Source organism: Pseudorca crassidens, chromosome 8 (assembly GCF_039906515.1).
Source record: "Pseudorca crassidens isolate mPseCra1 chromosome 8, mPseCra1.hap1, whole genome shotgun sequence".
Classification (NCBI taxonomy): Eukaryota; Metazoa; Chordata; class Mammalia; order Artiodactyla; family Delphinidae; genus Pseudorca; species Pseudorca crassidens.
The window spans coordinates 43,403,912-43,424,328 of record NC_090303.1 but is presented as its reverse complement, the minus strand read 5'-3'; the positions used below and the strand labels follow the sequence as shown (position 1 = coordinate 43,424,328).

General features: G+C 34.9%; 1 protein-coding gene across 29 annotated transcripts in view; it reads left to right on the top strand.

The window, feature by feature from the left end:
- PHF14 (PHD finger protein 14) overlaps positions 1-20,417 on the top strand; it is a 200,299-nt gene that overhangs the window by 25,564 nt on the left and 154,318 nt on the right. For all 29 annotated transcript variants that reach the window (XR_010945495.1, XR_010945503.1, XR_010945498.1 and 26 more), the window contains exons 5-7: positions 4,090-4,249; positions 9,027-9,138; positions 12,384-12,521. Coding sequence is in view for 20 of the 29 variants with exons in the window: in XM_067746289.1 (XP_067602390.1) it covers positions 4,090-4,249; positions 9,027-9,138; positions 12,384-12,521 (410 nt within the window). In the remaining 9 variants the exon portion in view is untranslated. The remainder of the gene's footprint in view (positions 1-4,089; positions 4,250-9,026; positions 9,139-12,383; positions 12,522-20,417) is intronic.

Below are 20,417 nucleotides of genomic sequence, written 5' to 3'. Positions count from 1 at the left end.
TAGGCGCGCGGGCTTCAGTAGTTGCAGCACACAGTCTCCGTAGTTGTGGCTCATGGGCTCTAGAGCGCAGGCTCAGTAGTTGCGGCGCAGGGGCTTAGTTGCTCCGCGGCATGTGGAATCTTCCTGCACCAGGGTTCGAACCCATGTCCCCTGCATTGGCAGGCGGATTCTTAACCACTGCGCCACCAGGGAAGTCCTAGGTAAGTTTTTAAGTTGAGATTTTGCTAAAAGATAGTTTTCCAAATGTGATTATTAAATGCATAACTGTCTGTTTTTCAGAGTACTTATTTCATCTAAATGTAGATGAATTTCTTTTCTGTTTGGGTTGCAGCTTGTCACTTAGTATAAGCACCTTTGTGACAAGATCTTGTAACTGGCTTGTAATAGTAGGGTACCCCTGACTGTGATGTCAGTTATCCTGATGTATTGATTGTACTGTCTGAAGAAAAATGTCACTTACATGTCATAGTACATGACAGATCATTAGGTAGCACACTTGACAGCAATGCATTAAATAAGGTCTACTAAGATGTTTTCCCCCCTTTATTTTTCAGTCTGCTGTTAGCCTAGCCCTAGACTATTTTTATTTCTTAGCATATGCAAAAATATATTCTTATGAGTGTTTATTGGGTAGTAAAGTATGTTCAAGTTATAACCATTTGGACTTTATATGTGAGCAGGCACTTTTGCTCTTTTATGCTTTAGGATATATTTGTGACAGGTATCATGCATGTTATAAGTTCTTTTCTCATAAACAACAATATTACTCAATTTAAAATCTTTTATTTTAGCGGGTTTTGTAATCAGAGTTCTAGTGATAGGATGTTAAGTACAGAAAAATGTTTTAAATTTTAAAATGGCAAATATTTTGTTCCTGTTTTTAAATTTTCTATACTGAGAGACAGTTAGAATAGATGTTAAATACTTACTGCAGATGAGGTAACTCAGCCTCAGAGATGTGGTTTGTCTACAGTTACATAGCTAGAAAGTAGAAGACTGTAGGTCTTTTGGTCTCCCATGCCAGGCTGAATGGGAATATTTCCACTGATTTGGATTATACGTATTCTTGTATAACTCAAAACAATTGTAAGCACATTTTATATTATTTTGCATTAAATATGATTTGTATAAGTTGCATGTACTACCCAGAGGTTGATTGTTAGACAGCCATAGAACCATGTTTTCTCTGTTTACCCATTTAAAAACATGAAAAACCTATATGAAATAGGTTTTATATATCTATAAATTTTTTATTTTATATGTTTACCCATATAAAAAAAGACTTTTTTTCTGTAATCATATTGAAAGTGTACTTTTTGCATCTTTTACTCAAAATTAGATAGGTAGAAGAGAATAAACCTTGTTTTATGGTAGTTTAAATTCTTTTGTCTATGGAAGAAAAAAATATTTTAAAATGTATTTAATCATTAATTAAAATGGATTAGAGTGGATATAAATGCTAGAACTTTGGTCTAGAGCTCAGTAAACCCAACAGGTATGGCAGAGAAATAGGGGAAAAGTGGCAAGTAAAGAACTCTATAAAGGTAATAACACAGTGTGGATTATTTTTCAAGGGCAGTGAAGCTGAAGAAGAAATACTTTTCCACTTGCTGGTTGTTCTTTGTGCTTATATAATACCAGCCTTCTAGGTTACAAAGTAGGAATTTCCTAGGTTGAAATCACTTCTCAGGTTGTTTGTAGGTGGTTTAATCATTATGCAGGTGTTTGTCAGGTGTGTGGTATATTCTTTAAAAATTAGAATTGAAACTGCTTTATTTTAAAAGAGTGAACTGCTGTGATTTACCTTGATATTGGTGAATGAGATGAATAAAATGGATAGTCACTTGGGAGTTTTATTATCTTGGGACTTCGTGTGAATACAAATGAAAGAATTTGCCTCGAAGGAATATTATTTTGTAAAGAAAATAGACTTTTCTCTTTGTAGTATTGCATAACCTTTTGAGAAATCAAATTGACTGTTTTTATTGTTTTATGATTTTTTTGAATAAAATGTTTTGCTTACTGTTGCCTTTACTGAAGAATATTCTTCTATTGGTGATGGTTAATAATAACTACTCCCAGAAGAAAATTTTATTTCTTTTTCATTTTATAATTTATCATTTAAAAAATGTATATCTAAACAGAAGTGATGAAGTTGATAATTATTACCAAGCACAATTTAATTATATTAAAGAAATTAATAGTTTGATTCCTTTTCTTATCTTGTGCATGATAGTCTAGCTCCTTTAAAATCTTTTCTCTGGCATTCTTTCGTATGACTTTTCAGATTATGTTAAGGTTCACCATTATAAAGCCTTTGAATAACATAAGCTTGGCAATAATTAAGGGATTTGCATGAGGCAGCTTATGTAAATCACAGTTGCAAACAACTTTTTAGTTTTCTGCCTACTAGGATATTTTAATATAATCTATATGGAGTGGTACTACTGTGTGAATAAAATACTTATGCATGACTGTTGACCTACTAACGACATCTAGTTAATGTTGGTAGTTTAAAATTATTTATTAATGTGTATGGGTCTTTTTCTTTCTGGGTGACTTGTTCAACTCAGTATTTATTTACATACTTATTTATTTGTTTTAACTTGGATATCTTTGGTGGTTATGTGAAGATGCTTTTCAACAGGCTCCTGTTGTCTGTGTAGTGTATAACCAGTTTCAGTAATCACATGATCTTACATTGGATGCATATAAACTTACCTACATGGTGAGTCCTTTTGAGAGATGCTTGTTACTTATATATGTTTCTCACAGTGTTTTTTTTTAATGGCTTCAGTTTATTGAAGGGTACTTTGGGTACTTAGTGCCCTTTCGAGTTTGGCACTAAGACTACCCTCTTAGAATAAACCTGGTGAAAAGTATCCTGGGAAGGTTGATTATAGGCTCTATGTAGAAGTGACCTGTCTTGACAGGAAATAAATGTGTCTTAGGATATCAGAGTAATGCCCAAGCCTAAAGATGATGGGGCATACATTGGAACTAGAATAAGATTGTAATCTTTTTAATTACTACATATACATTAAATTATTTTTCTTAAGTACGTTTTGTCATTAGGGCAGTGTCTTCCTTTCTGGAAAAAGAGTTAGATAATATGAAGTTTGTGGTATATCCAGCACTATTTAGGTAAAAGAAAACAATTTAGGAGTCATGATTATTGTAGTCACCAGGGAGGTACTCTTTATTACAAGCCATCAATAATAGTTGATGTCCTACTCTAAAATGTAAAGAACTATGCTACATTATCTTCTTTGTTTGGTATGTTCATGGGGATATTTAAAAATTTTTTAATCACATTAGCTGCTTAAATAATTTAACCCTCAGAATATTGAGTTATCAGTGAATGAAAAGAGGGAAAAGAGTATTCTCTTTTCATTCATTTCGGTTATGGATACATTTTTACAGAAGATAGAAGAATTATAAATGTTTAAAAAGATCAGATACCTTATATAGTTCTAGACTGGCTCAGCTGTGAATAGAACTCACTTGTCTAACTCTAGTCTGAGCTATTCAAATTGTTCTATAGCCTTAATTTATCTGTGTGCGTGTTTCTGTATTATTTTCCTTTTACTAATACTAACTTTGCATTTGTGGTTGTATGAATTTGTGTTTTAATCTGCCACCTCCAAAATTAGAGGCTTTTTGTTTGTATGTTTTGCATGATCATGGTCTTTTATATATGTGTTCAGTACAAAGGGAGCTCAAAAATATTTACTAATTAATAGTTCCTAGACTAAATAGTTCTGATTTCTTTTTAATGAAAACGCATATTTTTATGTATTTTTTTAATTAAAAATTTTTTTAAAGAACCGTAAAATTTCCTCCTCCTGTAATGCTTTCCAGTAGGTCTAAAATTATCTTAAAGAGTCATTTATTTCATTGCATATACTATGGTAGGTGAAAAAATATTTTTATAAAATGATTTCACTTATGTGTTTTGACTTTAATATTCTTATAAACCATTAATTTTTCAGAATTTTTCTCTACTTCCTTTCCCTTTTTCTTTTGTAACTTTATAAATGTGAGTTTAAAAAATAAACTCTATTTAATCATACTCTTTTTTTCTTTTAGGTTGTTATGGAGTTGATGGAGAGAGTGACTCTATTATGAGTTCAGCTTCTGAAAACTCCACTGAACCTTGGTTTTGCGATGCCTGTAAATGTGGTGTTTCCCCTAGCTGTGAACTATGTCCCAATCAGGATGGAATTTTCAAGGAGACAGATGCTGGAAGGTTGATGTCATAATTCTGTTGGGTTAATATGCCTGCTTTATAATGAGTATGCTTCTGACTATTTTTCTATTTATGATTTTCTGAGTTACACACTTTCATTTGATTGCTTCTTTGTGTCTTTTTGGCATAGACTAAATGGACAGGAGGCTACAGATCAGGGCAGGGCGGAGAAAAGATCATTTATTGAGGATCTGCATTTGCCTTTATAACCCATAATCCCATTTAATCTTAGTAATGACCATAAGATAAGAGAGATGGTAAAGTTTCCTATTTTATAGGTAGTACCTGAGGCTCAGATCATTACATAGTTTTAATTTGAACAAGTCCATAGTTAAATCTGAACTCAGATCTGTTTGACTTCAAGCATATATCAGGAAACAGAACCCATACAGTGATTTTAAAAGGGGATGTTTAGTGTAAAGAATTACTAAGCTATGATAAACATAAGATATAAAAGAACTCTAAAGAATAATACCGTAGGGCTGAGGGAGAGTATCCAGGGAATGACAAACTTGGAATGAAGACACCTTCCCCAAGGCTGGGGTTCAGGCCTTGTTAGAGAAAGTGTAGTTCCAGCCTACTGGATGGCAGAGAAGTTGGCTGGTTTGCCTGGGTCACTACCTAGTCTACAGTTCTTGGCAAGTGGGTGGCTGGGCAGTGGTTCAAAGCCTGGAATGTATGGTGTCTGTGTTGAGAGGCCCACAGAAAAGTGATCTCCAGCCTGGGCCTGCAGGGTCACTGAGGGACGATGCATGTGGTGGGGCAGAGCACTGGCGGATGTCCTCTTCCCATCCTGCAGAGAAGCCCCTTCCTCCTACAGTGCCTTCTACCACTCCCTACTGAGACAGCTTAGTATGATGTGATGCTTACTGTAAAGGAGAATTGCTGAAGGGATTCTGTTCATTGTTGCAAAGCAGATATTGAAGGGTGGATTTGAGCTGAGAGGCAATAAATTGATAACTGGCACAAAGACCTATGTTCTTTTCACTATATTCACACTCATCTTTATTACCACATTTGAGCAGTTGTCATCATCATAGCATTGGCATCTTTCATGTTTTTTTTCTAAGGAGACTACCAACTAGGATGGGTGACTGATGTATAAGAGTAGTTTCTAACCTTTTATATTTTATGGATCACTACTTACCTTCCTCCCCCATGTAAGAGGGGGTGCTCAATTTTTTATTTTGCCACATATGTATATTTCAGTATTTTTACAAAACATTTAATATTTTAACAAGAATAACAAAATAACTTATACAAATTATCACCATTATTTTTCATATTTTAACATCTTGAAAAGGATAGGATACATTTTATCCCAAAATAAAGGACAGTCTTTTAAATTTAATAATTTTATTTTAGTAAAGTAAGAAATATTTTTCTTATTTTTCTCATTTTTACCTCAATTGGTGGACAGGGCCTTGAGAAGTATTGCCATACAAGATTGTTGGGATTGCATAGGGTCTACCATGGAATCTTACAGAACCCTGTGTTGATGTTTAGGAAAAATGACTAAAAATCTTACCTCTTGTGTGTCATAAGCTTATCCCCAAAATAAAATAAATATATAACAAATTATTTGATGTATTGACTTGAGTCTCTGGTCTGTATCGTGGACATGAGCATTATTTTATGTTTGGAGTGACTTTGGCCTAGAATTAGGGAATTTAGTACAACATGAAAAGCGTGTACTTCCAAGTTGGACCACCTATATTTGAATTCTAGTCTTTTCTTACTAACTGTGAATTTAGATTTAACCATTTTATGCCTCAGTTTCCTAGCACTTTTGAGAGAATTAAATGAGATGATTTCTGTAAGCAGTGTACTTTCTGGAGTGTAGTAAGTGTTTTAATAAATATCTCCTTAGTTTTGCTACTGCTACTACTAGTGATTTTTATCACCAATATTATTCTACTTACTTAAGGTAATCATAGAATACCAACTGCATAAATTCTTTCTTAGTAACTCTTTAGTCCTGAGATTTGAAATTTACGGTGATAAATTGTTGTGAATAAGTATGGCAGCTTTGGAAAACACAGAGCTTCGTTTTAGGGAAGAGCGTTTATTTTACCTTTTTTCTCGTCAGTAATTTGAAATTTCTATTGAAAAGCAACTATAAAGTAGCTCTCTTATCACACTAATATATAATATATACTAATACATAGTCCACAAAATAACTTGGAAAGTTCTTCTGAATGAAGAAAAGGGAGGCCTCTTTAACCATTTAGTTTTACTGGGAGATATTTGTATTGACTTCTGTGGATCTTACATGTATGTAGACACCTCCCTTCATGGTGCAGCCTGGCAAGTTTTTTTTATACTGTTTGAACATTTTATTTGTGTTGATGTTCACACTCACCTGTAGGCTAGTGTGGAAATTACAGGTCTTGATATAGTTTGAAGGATGTAATACTAGCTTTAATCAAGGCAAAAAAAGCCAAGAAATTTGACAAGCTATTTAGTATTGTAGCTAAAATGCAAAATAGATGAAAAGAAAGAACAATGCATGGAAAGAATGAAAAAGGTTTTGAAATTGACTTCTATTATGTAGTCTAATTAGACTTTTCCCCCCTCTGTTTCTGATGGGAGCCACAAATTCTACAATAGAAGATGATGTGATTTAATGTGAGAAGACCATCAGCACATTCTTACCATTAAATTTTTATTTTTTTCTTAGGGAGAGTGTTTTATCCTGTGTTAATGGTATTAAAAACCTGATTATAGGAAGTATTAGACATACTTTAATATAATAGGGTACCACACCCTATGCTGCAAACATTTCACATAAATCATTGTAACTTCCAGACTTCCTGCATGGTGCTCCATTCCTAGTAGACACTTAGTAATTAATTACTGAATGAATAAATGAAGGAATGAAAATAACATCCTGGAAGTGAATTTTTTAATATGTTATAAAGGCACTACAAATACAAGACATTGCAAAATCAAATTTGATTGATGAATATAGTTCCCATTCTGAAATGAGTTTTTTGAGAAGTAGCTTTCTACTTAGTTTGCTTTATTAAAATATGTAAATTTAAAAGAATCTATTAATAGCTTCTATGCTAGAATGACAATTCTGTCTCTTTGTTTTTTGGTGGATTTATGGGATGCTTGTTTTCTGATCCTTTCCCTAATCAACATCTGTCTTCATAGCTCCAAGCAGAATGGATGGTAAAGTAACAAGGAAAATTAGTCCTTTTTGATTTCTCAGTTTGTCTTAATTAAAAGGTTCTAAAGTATGTGCAGCTAAACAAATGAACAAAAAACTATATACAATGTATATTAAAAAGGACCAAAATTGTCTCAGCTGTTTGATATGTATTTTAATAAAGAGTCAAGTTGGCATCCTCACATGAGTGGTTGGGGGAAATGATACGCTTGTGTGCCAATCACACTGAAATGGCAGTTTAAATCTGTAGTACTGTGTGACTTGTACTAAAACATTTTAAGAAGGTCAGTAGGAAGCAAGCAGCCAGCTGTTGGGTTTATCAAAGATGAACTTGTACAGAGTACAGCAGCATTTAACACACCAGTGGAGCATGAGAAAACTGTGCAAATTAAATTGAGAAAGCAGCTGCTTGTTGAAGATGTGTATCTTTATATTGAACTCCACAGGATGCATTTGGGAGGTTGGATTGAAACATTTTATCAAGAAAATCACAAAACCTTGGAGTTTCTTCCCAATAAAAAAAGATAATTTTTAAAGATTTATAACTATTTTCCCCAGTACATCTATAAAGTGATTCTTAGTCTTATTTCTTTAAAACTCATAATGCATCACAAAACAGAACCATGTAGCAATGATAGCCTCTCAAGCTGTGCTAAAGCAAAATTTGTTGTTAATATTTTCACAAGGTTAAGAGATATTTGCCATCTCATTTTTACCCTGTGTCTTGTGGAAGTGATATAGATCTATTTACATTTCAGAATCTAGTGATCCTGTGTTTTGTTTGATTGTAAGCAAACAGGATGCCTAATATATTTTAAAAATGTTCAGAGCAGTTTTTAAAAAATGGAATTAGAATCAACTCCTATTTATTTTTTCTGTTTAGTATACTGAAACTGAACATTCTTTGTTTAGTAGCAAAGCATCATTCAGACTTCAAAAAATATATGTGGGGCACATACATTTTAGTACATAGGTTGTATGGTGAACAGATAAGTTGAATGAAATATGACTTTCTTATGTTATTACAACTGCTCTGTACTATCTTCTAGCAATCAGTTTCAACCTGAAGAAATAAAGTTAAGATACACACCAAAAATTGTTTTAAAATATGTCCTTAAGGATTATCTAGTAGCTTTTAGAAAAAAGTAACAGGAAAGAGCAATTTTATGTGATTTATGTAGAGTAACTTCACAAGTCTTAAATTAGGATCCTTAATTCTCAGAGTGCTTAAAATAATGAATGTGAATACCTTTCCATGCATATGAAAATGATGTTTCATTTGAATAGTGGTTTTGTGCAAATATTTAAGAATAACAGATAAGTGCAAAGTGTGATGAATTTTAAGTGAAAGGCAATTATAGATGTTAACTCTCACCTTTGGCTAAGCTGCTGGAAAAGTAAGGCTTATTGCAGTCCCTTTTTCTGTAAATGATATCATTGTATAGGTGTTCCATATTCTTTAGTTGTGTGTCTGAGATTTTGAAATCTGATCATAAAATTCTTGGAGTAGTTATTGGAGATGACACATAATTTTACATTTATTTTCCTGTGGGCATTTTTTCCGAAGGTCTGATAGCAAAATCATATCTTTTCTCCTTATAGATGGGTTCATATTGTCTGTGCCCTGTATGTTCCTGGTGTAGCCTTTGGAGATATTGACAAATTGCGACCAGTAACGCTAACAGAAATGAACTATTCCAAATATGGTGCCAAGGTAAGACAAAGTGTTTTTGATTGTCTAAGAGAAAGTTTTTACTTGTTAGTTTACATGACTTTTTACTAATATCATGGTTGACTACAGAAATGCTTATTACTAATTGTGCTATTGGAGAGCAGTTAGCACTAAATCATTTAGTATTGATAGTAATTTTCCCAGAGAACCAATAATGTATAAATTCTTCTATATATTTGTATAACTTGGGTAAAATGGTAGTTAATGCCACTGCTGTTTTCCTCGTATTTAGCACACTGCTTAGTGCATAATGAATTCTCAGACTACATCCATATTTTTAATCAGTTGGATCAAATACAAGCTTAATTTCTGACTTTACTTTTGAAGTGGAATTTATTAAAATTATGAAAAGAGTACAAGAAGCACCCATTATTTTACTTCCACTGCAGAAGGCCAACAGAATTTTTTTTTTTTTTAACTAGCAAATGATCCTCATCCTCCATAGTTTATAAATAGGTTTTTAATTATGACTGAGTTTTAGGATTATAAGTGATAAGATTACTCACTTATGAATTTAAACTTAAGTATATAATTATTGCAGACATCTTCGGAATACTAGAACTAATTAGGCAATGATATATTCTCTTTCCATTACTATGTATTGGGCAGTTGGGAAGGAAAACTCTTAAAGAGCATTAGTAACATATTAAAGGTGGGGTGGGAAACGTACAGATTGTTGGAAAATTCTGATTTGAAATTTTTAAAATTTCACAGTTTCTGCTGTTATATCCAGAATATCCTCTTTGGGCTTTAAACACCATCCCCATCCGTCACCTTCTACCCTCGAATAATCTTGTGCTTTAGTTTGGGAGGTTGCAGCTTCCCTCTCCAGAATTAGATAAAGCTTCCAGGCCCTAGTATTGAACGTAACTTTCCTGGTGCTCAAATAATTGTACACTATCTTGTTACCTCTCTTAAATGCCTTTAAACTATAAGAAAATAATTTGTCCACATTTTCTAGTTGAGTAGGAGTAATACAAATTACCTGGTCCACCAGTGTTGGAAATGGAAGTTACTACCTTTTGAGGGCAGTTTCATAATTCAAGGGCACAGAGCCTAGAAGCGAGTAGCTTCCATCTTTTTCAATAAGCACATGTTTTTACCATAAATATAAATCTAGAAGCAATTAAAGAACAGTAACCAGATATAACTTCATATAACTGAGACCAGCAGTGACCTCTGGATTGAAAAGGAGAGTCATTAAATGTATAATTATCAGCTGATTATTTTCATTATCACCTGCTTTTGTTTTGAAGTATTACTGGGACATGGAGTCAGAAAATTACGTACTCTCTAGCTCATCTGCAAAATCAAACCCAGTGGTGTGAATTATTTCTGGGATAGCTCTCTAGATCACATTGTCTATCCATTTCCTCCTCCTGATTACTTTCTCCCCTGTGTTCTCAGTTGCTTAGTTCCCTAGCATTTTATTTATTTACTTATTTTTAAATTTATTTATTTATTTTTTGCTGCGTTGGGTCTTCGTTGCTGTGCGTGGGCTTTCTCTAGTTGTGGCGAGCATGGGCTACTCTTCGTTGGGTGCACAGGCTTCTCATTGCGGTGGCTTCTCTTTGTTGTGGAGCACAAGCTGTAGGCACGTGGGCTTCAGTAGTTGTGGCTCCCGAGCTCTAGAGCGCAGGCTCAGTAGTTGTGGCACATGGGCTTAATTGATCCGTGGCATGTGGGATCTTCCCAGACCTGGGCTTGAACCTGTGTCCCCTGCATTGGCAGGCTGATTCTCAACCACTGTGCCACCAGGGAAGCCTGTTCCCTTGCATTTTAAATGATTCAAGCAATTGAGGAAGATTCTATTTTCTTTATTAGATTGTTATATTGTCTTATGAGACTTCATTGTTGGAAATTTTTTCTTTGTGTTCACTCTGAAATCCCTTGCCCAATTTCATCATACTACGTTAAATTACTCACTCAGGGGACTATCCTAAACAATTTGATTCTGTTCATAGTATTGACATCCTTTAAATAGTTTAATTTCTCCATTTCTCCCTCTCTGACCCCCTCTCCTTCTCTCTATCTCTTTTCTTTCTCTCTCTTTCTCAATTTTTTGGTTTCATGTTTAGATTACTATTTGCTGGAATTTTTACCATACATATACTACTGTTGGTGGAAAAAGACCCATAATTAGGCAGTAGAGTGTCAGGTGTTGGGAATGTTTTCACATCTGTACCCAGAGTCGTGTTCCTGTTATTTTTATTCATTGCTGATATATCAGTTTGGTGCTGTATACCAAGTAGGTACTCACTAACTGTTATAGTATTGATATGATGTTTTTAGTGTCTATTGAAACTTTTTAATTTTTTTTAAAATGTTTCTCTCATATTTAATTTACATAGAATACATTTATTAAGCAGTTCTTCCTTAGTTGTCTACTGGCAATCTTTCACAATTTAGCAGGTTTTTTTGTGAAGGTTCCTATTACCAGAGTAGTGTATATTTTGAGACTAGGTTTTTCTTTTTCTCTCTCTGTGGCTTAGTTAAAAGTATAAAAAAAATAAATCGGGGCGGTGGCATTTGGGGTAATTTCAACAGTTTATGCCTTTAGTTTTGCAGGTTTTCCCTTTGTATACAGAAAGAATGTAAATAATTGGCTATATTGTGTATTACTACCAATTTCACAAAATTGTTTACTTAAGATTACTTTTAATTCTCTTAAATATATTTTTTAAATGCATTATATCTTTGGTTGCAATGCCTAGATCTTTCAGTGAATTTTCTCTGGCTTCTTATTTATTTTCCTTAATTTTTCCGAGTAGTATTACATTGTTCAAATCAGTGTAGCTTAATGGTTAAGAGCATGGACTTAAAGTAAGATTATCCTGGTTTGAAAACTGTCTTTACCTCAGTTTTCTCATGTGTAAAATTTTCTCATATGTAAAATGGAAATATAGTACCTTTTCCACATATTATTGTGGAATAGAGTGTCAAATGATTATATATATTAATACTTATAAAGTGCTTAGAATAGTGCCTAGCACATGGTAAGCCCTCAAATGATATTATTATTATCCTCATTACTATATCAGTGGAATTTTGTTTTTTAGAACTATATAGAGAATTACTTTTTTCATATAAATACTTGCCTATAGTTATTGTTTGTATTGATATACTGTTGGTTCACTATTTGTATTTTGTAGATGCTTTGTATGAGAATGCAGTTTCTGTTCTGGAAATATTTTTGCTCTGAGACTTTTCCTGTTATTCCATTGTAGGAGTGTAGCTTCTGTGAAGACCCTCGTTTTGCTAGAACTGGGGTTTGCATTAGCTGTGATGCAGGGATGTGCAGAGCCTATTTCCATGTGACCTGCGCTCAGAAGGAAGGTCTGCTTTCAGAGGCAGCAGCAGAGGAGGTAGGTGTATTTAAATCCATAGTTGGTGAATATGTTCATGAGACTTCTCGTGACTTCATTATATCCTACAAACAGGTATGCATCATAAAATAAATTTACGAGTTTATTCTTAAAATCTTTGTCTAGATCACAGATCTAAAACTTTAAGAGTAAACAGTATATGTGAGTTTCTTCAGTCTTAAACCTAGCCAGACATTTAGAAAACATGTTAAAAATTTTATAGTGAAATCTGACAGATAAAATGAAACGTAATTCAAGGTGTTTTAAAGCATTATAATGTCAGCATATTTTATATGAGAATCTGAAATTATATTTGAGTAATAACCTTGCTCTGTTACTCTTTAAATAAAATCATTACCCTGTCTTCAGTCTTCAGTATTTGCATTTCTATTTCTTTACAATTATTTTTAATTCTAAAATTTTCCTACCAGAAATTTACATTAAGCAGTCAGTTGTTTTCATAGTATGTATTCGGGACTCTTTAATATTCTTTCAAGGTCTTTGAGGTCAAAACTGTCTTCATAACAGTATTAAAATAGTATATACTTTTTTTTGTTCCTAATATTCTCACATGTAATAGTGGAGATTTCTAGAGATTATATAGCTATCTTCTTTAATGTCCACTATCGAGATATTAAAGAGGTTTGTAAAAATGTAAAACAGTGCCACTCTTCTCACTAAATTTTTTTTGTGTGTAAATTATAGTATTTTTCATAAAAATGTTATTTTTGTTAACATGTAATGGCTTTATTGTTATTTTAAAAATTACTCAATTTTAACTTCTAATATGCTATCTATAAATATAACTCACATAAGCTCTTTGGGGTCTTCAGAACATTTTAATACTGTAAGGAGTCCTGAGAGCAAGTTTTATTGATTCTTTAAGCACTTTATATAGGCAGGTAATTGAGTATTCTGTAGTTCTTACTTTATATTTGGGATATATTGTTATGTATATATGTTATGTTCCATCTTTTATTGGGTAAATTTTCAGTGTCATGTAAAAATATGGTTTTTATGTTGGACTTTCATCTTATTCCATTTATTTCATAGACAGGAAACAAGTAAAAAAGATAATCTGATGAAGAAAATTTGTTAAGCAAATTTTGAAGGATATATTTTATCAATATAGGGATCCTATTGAAATTATATTTTGGGTACATAAATCTGTTTTTGTGTCAGTCTCTGATTCTGATGAGTTGTACTTTAATTGAGGAAGGGTACTAAATGAACACTGAGCATTTTCACAGCTGTTTGGTAGACATAGAGGTACAATTATAAAATAGGGTTGTGTGGATTAGTGATGGCTGTAACTCAAGATGGTGAGCAAAAGTGCAGAGAGACAATACAAGTAAGACTCAAGATCAGATAAATCTCAGTGAACAGCTGGAGAAGCCTGGATTTCTTACTTCTTAATGGCTGTTTTATATAGGCAGTAAAAGAAAGGTTGAAAAAGAGAATAAGTACCTCAGTTTCATCCAATGACATCATACACCTTAGCATATTTTCATGTTTTTTATAGCCTTCTGACATAGTACTTTATCTTACTGGTGAGAATGTATTTGAAGTTTCTATTCTTTTTGATCCACTTTGTGAAAATTCTAGATTATTTAGAATATTTAACCATGTTATGTTACAACATATTATTATTAAAACTGAACTGTAGGGCTTCCCTGGTGGCGCAGTGGTTGAGTCTGCCTGCCGATGCAGGGGACACGGGTTCGTGCCCCAGTCCAGGAGGATCCCACATGCCGTGGAGCAGCTGGGCCTGGGAGCCATGGCCGCTGAGCCTGCGCGTCCAGAGCCTGTGCTCCGCAACGGGGAGAGGCCACAACAGTGAGAGGCCCGTGTAGCGCAAAAAAAAAAAAAAAAACCCAAAAAACAAAAAAAGACTGAACTATAGCACAGACTCAGTTATGACTGAAACTTATATTATTATGGTTCACATCATATAGTTGACTTAAGGTTACTTATATTTCATTTAAACCATATGGTAGTATGGTAGTATGATAAAGTATGATTTTGGTACTGTGAACATTGTTATAATTTGTTACCATGTAGAAAATTCTCTTTGAAACATGTAAGATAATTTATCGATTTTTTTCCCACAGCCTTTGATAATGCATTGAAATCATTCATGGATTAAATTTCAAAGGCTCAAATTAGATCTTTAGCTGTTGAACTGATGCCTTAATATTGCTAGAAGAACCAGGATGGGTAGGAATGGCTCGTGGTGGATCAAAAACTTTTTAAATGAATTCATCAAGAAGTTATGTTACTTAAAGTTAGACATTTTATATCAGATCTTCAGTGATACCTTTATGTGGCTGTGTTAGGCATTATTTTAAAAATTATTCTGGATGAACTCTATGAGAGTTACTCAGATCACTTTCTCTCTCACTCCACGTCTAATCCATTAGCATATCCTGTCTTCAAAGTATATCTAGTATATGTCCAAATTCTTCTTACCACATTCATTGCTGCTATCCTAGTCTGTCATCTTTTGTCACCTGGATTAATACAACAACCTTCTAACTCTTTCTACCCTTGCCTTGCTAGAGCAGAGGGTGGTAATTTTTTACTACAAAGAGCCAGATGTAAATATGTTAGGCTTTGTGGCCCTATGGCTTGTGTATAACTATTTAACTTTGCCATTGATTATGAAAACAGCCATAGACAATACATAAACAAATGAACATGGCTGTGTTCAAATAAAACTGTATTTCCAAAAACAGGCAGCACCAGATTTTGCTTTCAGGTCATAGTTTGCCAATCCTTTTCCAGAGAATAGAGGACATTTTCAGTAGCAGCTAGTATTATCCCATTAAAATCTAAGTCAGATCTGGTCACTCCTTTGCTCAAAACCCTTTAGTGGCCTTCTGTCTGATTCAGACTAGAGGCCAGTTTCTCTGCTGATTTATAAGATTCTGTGTGATCTTCACATTACCTCTCTGACTTCATCATTTCCCCTTATTCAGCCTCATTGGTCTACTTGCTGCTCCTTTAATGAATGGCCAGGTGAGCTCCTACTCTGGGCCTCTGTACTTGTTTCTCTGCATGGGCTGCTCTTCCCTCACATGTCTCATTCCCTCACTTTTTTTGGGTCCTCATTCCATGTCTACTACTCGCTGGTCTAAAGTTAAAACCCTCTGCCTCCCATTACACTTTCTATTCCCCTTTCCTGCTTTATTCTTCCCTTTTAAAAATACCTAACGAGTATCTAATATAGCTCTAGTAGTTTTCTGGTAGTGTCTTTTGGATTTTCTATGTATAACATCATGTCATCTGCAAACAGTGACAGTTTTACTTCTTCTTTTCCAATTTGGATTCCGTTTATTTCTTTTTCTTCTGTGATTGCTGTGGCTAGGACTTCCAAAACCATGTTGAATAAAAGTGCTGAGAGTGGACATCTTATCTTGTTCCTGATCTCAGAGGAAATGCTTTCAGCTTTTCACCATTGAGTATGATGTTAGCTGTGGATTTGTCATATATGGCCTTTATTATGTTGAGGTACGTTCCTTCTATGCCCACTTTCTGAGGAGTTTTTATCATAAATAGACGTTGAATTTTGTCAAAAGCCTTTTCTGCATCTATTTAGATGATCATATGGGTTTTTAAAAATAAATTTATTTTATTTGTTATTTATTTTTGGCTGTGTTGGGTCTTTGTTGCTGTGCCTGGGCTTTCTCTAGTTGACAGCGAGCGGGGTCTGCTCTTCCTTGGTTGCGGTGCACAGCCTTCTCATTGCGGTGGCTTCTCTTGTTGCGGAGCACAGGCTCTAAGTGCGTGGGCTTCAGTAGTTGTAGCACGCAGGCTCAGCAGTTGTGGCTTGCGGACTCTAGAGCACAGGCTCAGTAGTTGTGGCGCACGGACTTAGTTGCTTCGTGTCATGTGGGATCTTCCCAGACTGGGGCTTGAACCTGTGTCCCCTGCATTGGCAGGCGGATTCTTAACCACTGCGCCACCAGGGAAGTCACGATCATATGGTTTTTATTTTTCAATTTGTTAATGTGGTGTGTCACATTGATTGATTTGCAGATATTGAAAAATCCTTGCATCTTTGGATTGAGTGCCACTTGATCATGGTGTGTGATAATATATATGATTCTTATTTATCTTGTTTATTGTCTGTCACTTTCATTAGGATATAGATTCATGAGGACAAGGATGTTTTGTTCTTTTTTATTTTTCACTGTATCCTCAGTGCTTAAAATACAAGTTGAGGGACAAGCTCTCTTTTGTCATTCAGCTTTTATTTGGTCAGCTGTTTAGCATTTAAGGTCTTTTTTTTTTTTAAGATTTTATTTAAAAAAGAATTCTAGGGTAAAATTAGTTTTCAAACCATCATTTTAAGTATAGTGCCTTGCATATTTGATTTCCCATTTTTCCTTGTTTTGATTTCCTATTTATCTACGGGCATGGACTGAGAATATTTCCTTGGCACATTTTCTTGTGGTATTGGAATAACTTTATTCATAAACGTGTCTCTTTATCTCTTTGGTTTGCTTAAGTTGATGTTCACTGCTACCCCAGCTCAGTTACCTGTTAAAGCGTGTGTTAGCAAATAGATCACTTTCACCTTGGTACTTCTCTAAGAATCTTATTTAACGTTTATTTGAAGTTTGACTGTAAGAAATATGATTTATTTGGAATATATACAGAATATCCACTCCTCTAAACATTCTATGTAAGACATATTATTAGATGCTTACATACCTGGACAAAATTATTTTGATTCATACTATTATTCCTTTTGCTGATGTTTGCTTTTTACATTTTTGTTGTTGTTGAAAGCCTTACTGATTTTTTTCTTTTGTATTAACTGGGAATGTTGATGGGCCTATTTCTCAGCACAGTATTCTTTCTCTCAGTTCTCGATAGTATGTATAGCAGTGTGTTTGCTTACTAATTGGTTTGTGATATTGTGAATTATGTAACTGTATTAATAACTTCTTTAATTTTCTGGAAGTTTCAGAGTCACATTTGGAGTCTACTACCAATGTGCATGTGGCCTTTAAGATAAATGCTGTGGTGGTTCATCTTCTTGATGTTGTATCTTACCTAGGCTTTTGGCAGCAAGTAATAGAATACTTAACTGCAGTAGCATAAGTAGTTATTAACTATCTCATACGATAGGAGGCATAAACATAAGTAGTTCTGGGGCTGTTTGAGCAGCTAAATGATGAAGTCTTATTTTATCCTTCTCTCCCACCGGCATCAACATATTTTTCTTTTTAGTTCCTAACCTTGTTGTCTCATGGTCTCAATATTGCTGAAATAGCTCTTAGCACTGTGTTCTTTCATTATAGAATTCAAAGCCAAAGAGAAGGGAAAGGGTTCTGTTATTATTAGGAATGAAAAATTTTCTCATACATTCACACCACTAGATTTTCCCATCATGTCATGTATTGAAACAGTCATTATGGCCATTGTTAGTAATGAGATAAGTTGGGAAGGTGAAACCTGACATTTTTAGTTTCTGTCAAAGAAAATGGATTTTACAAAAAAGGAATATGTTGGAAGGGGATGACTGGGGTGGGGGGGTCAGCAACGAACAGTTTGCTACCACTAGCCTAAGAAGTTGGCAGTTTATTTCCATTCACTGTAGCTCATACCTAGACCAAATGAAGAAGTCTTTATATCAGCTATTAAAAGAAGGAAAAGAAGAATCAGGTGTTGTGAATTAAAACAAAAAACAAGTAAAAAGGTCACCTTTCCCGTTTTTCCCTTCTTTGTTTCAGAGTAGAATTCTAATATTCTGGGCCTTCTTTTTTCTGGGTCTGATCTGTTTCCTGGTCTTTGCCTTTTAATAGTGTCATACCCTCTCCTTCCAAGCTCCCTCATCACAGTGGAATTGGCTTCTCAGTAGTCCTTCCTTTCCAAGCCTTTTTTTTTTCTCATGGGGCTTTTTACCCCAGTCAGAGGGGGGGTCAAGTTAATACTGGCTCAGTTACTTTGTGTTTTTTAAGGGAATTCAGTTTAATAAATCAGAACATTGTTTAGTCAAGATTATTGTTATTTTTGATTTATGGTACATTTTATGTCAAAAGAGATCACCTGTCTAAACTCCAAACATTAGTATGGCTTTAGCATCTGTTAGTGAAGGAAAGAAAACAACATTCTACATTGAAAAAATAATTCCATAGACTGAATAGTACTGGCTTTATCTTTTATCATCACAGCCCCAAGTTAGTTCTATAATCTTACACAGAGCTTTGAGGGATACTCTTTTTGTTTGTCAGGGAGCATAAAAATAGCTTTAAGTTACAGTATCAACCTAGGTGGGGATAGATAGTAAACACAATAAAATGTTCAACAGTCTTTCAAGATGGCAGTAAAAGATGTCACAGGTGCCTAGTGTGGACAGGAAGTGGTGTAAGTACAGAAAGAAGGTTCCCTGGAAGAATCAGAAACTTCAGCTGGACCTTCCTGACCTATCTGTCTCTTACCTTTGAACTATCTAAGGATTACAAATTAATGTTTTTACTGTCATTCATTCAGTATATTTATTCAACAGATATATTGACCTACTGTGTATTAGGCATTGCTATGGACCAGGGGTCCCCAACCCCCAGACCGTAGACCAGTACTCGTCTGTGGCCTGTTAGGACCCGGGCCGCACAGCAGGAGGTGAGCAGTGAGCAAGTGAAGCTTCATCTGCTGCTCCCCATCGCTTGTATTACCGCCTGAGCCATCACACCCTTCACCCCACTCCACCCCACCCCACCCCCGGTCTGTGGAAAAATTGTCTTCCATGAAACCGGACCCTGGTGCCAAAAGGTTGGGGACTGTTGCTATAGACCCTGTAGAGGTAACAGTGAACAAAACAAACTGTGCTCTTAAGGTAGCTTACATTTTAGTGGCAGGTGGGCTCTACTCTGACAGAGAGTGAAAAAGTTAGCAAAAAAAATATTGTGATAAGTATTGTGGAGAAATATAAAGCAGGATAAAGTATTTAGGGAGTAAGGGAGGTAGGGCAATGCTGCTTTATATGGGGAGATCAGAGAAGGACTCTCTAATAAGGTGACATTTTATGGAAATATGTAAGGAAAATTGTAGGGAGCATATGTTTATTTGAGAGGAGAGCATTACAGGCAGGGGGAACAGAAATACAGAGGCTCTGAGGTAGGAACATGCTTGGTTTGAGGACCAAGAAGAAGACTGGTATGGCTGGTACAGAGTTAGGGGCTAGGGTTTGGTAAGAGGAGAGGAGGAGGTCATAGAGGTAGCAGGGAGCTACTTCATGTAGGGCCTGGAAAGATATAGGAATGACTTTGGATTTGCACTCTGAGTGGGGTGGAAGGCCATAAGAGTTGCATAGAGTACATATGAACCAACTGATGTTTAAAAGGACTGCCCTGATAACTGTATTGAGTACAGGCAGTAGGGAGGCAAGGGTGAAAGCAGGGACACCAGTTAGAACTTTTATTGTAACAGGTTTTAGGATGGAGGTAATGAGAAATGAGAAATTTTATAGGTATTTGCTGAAGGATTGTGGAATGTAACAGAAAGAGAGGGTAAAAAGGGTGACTTCTTTCTGGCCTGAGCTTCTAGCAGAATGGAGTTGTGGTTTACTGAGGTGGAGAAGACTGAAGGAAGAGCAGATCTGTTGCAGGAGAAAAGGCAACTGAGGACAGTTTTGGACATGTTGAGTTCAAAATGCCTATTAGACATGTAAGTGGAGAGATCAGGTAGGTTGTTGGCTATCAGAGTCTGAAGTTTAGGGAAGCAGTCAAGGCTACAGATATAAATTTGGGAGCTGTCAGGGTATAGATAGTATTTATGGTGAGATGACTAGATGAAATTATCTAGGTTATAAGAGTAGAAGGAGATGGGAAGAGGTCTGATGACAGTCATAGGTCTACCTCAGCATTCAACAGCATTCAAATTTGGGAA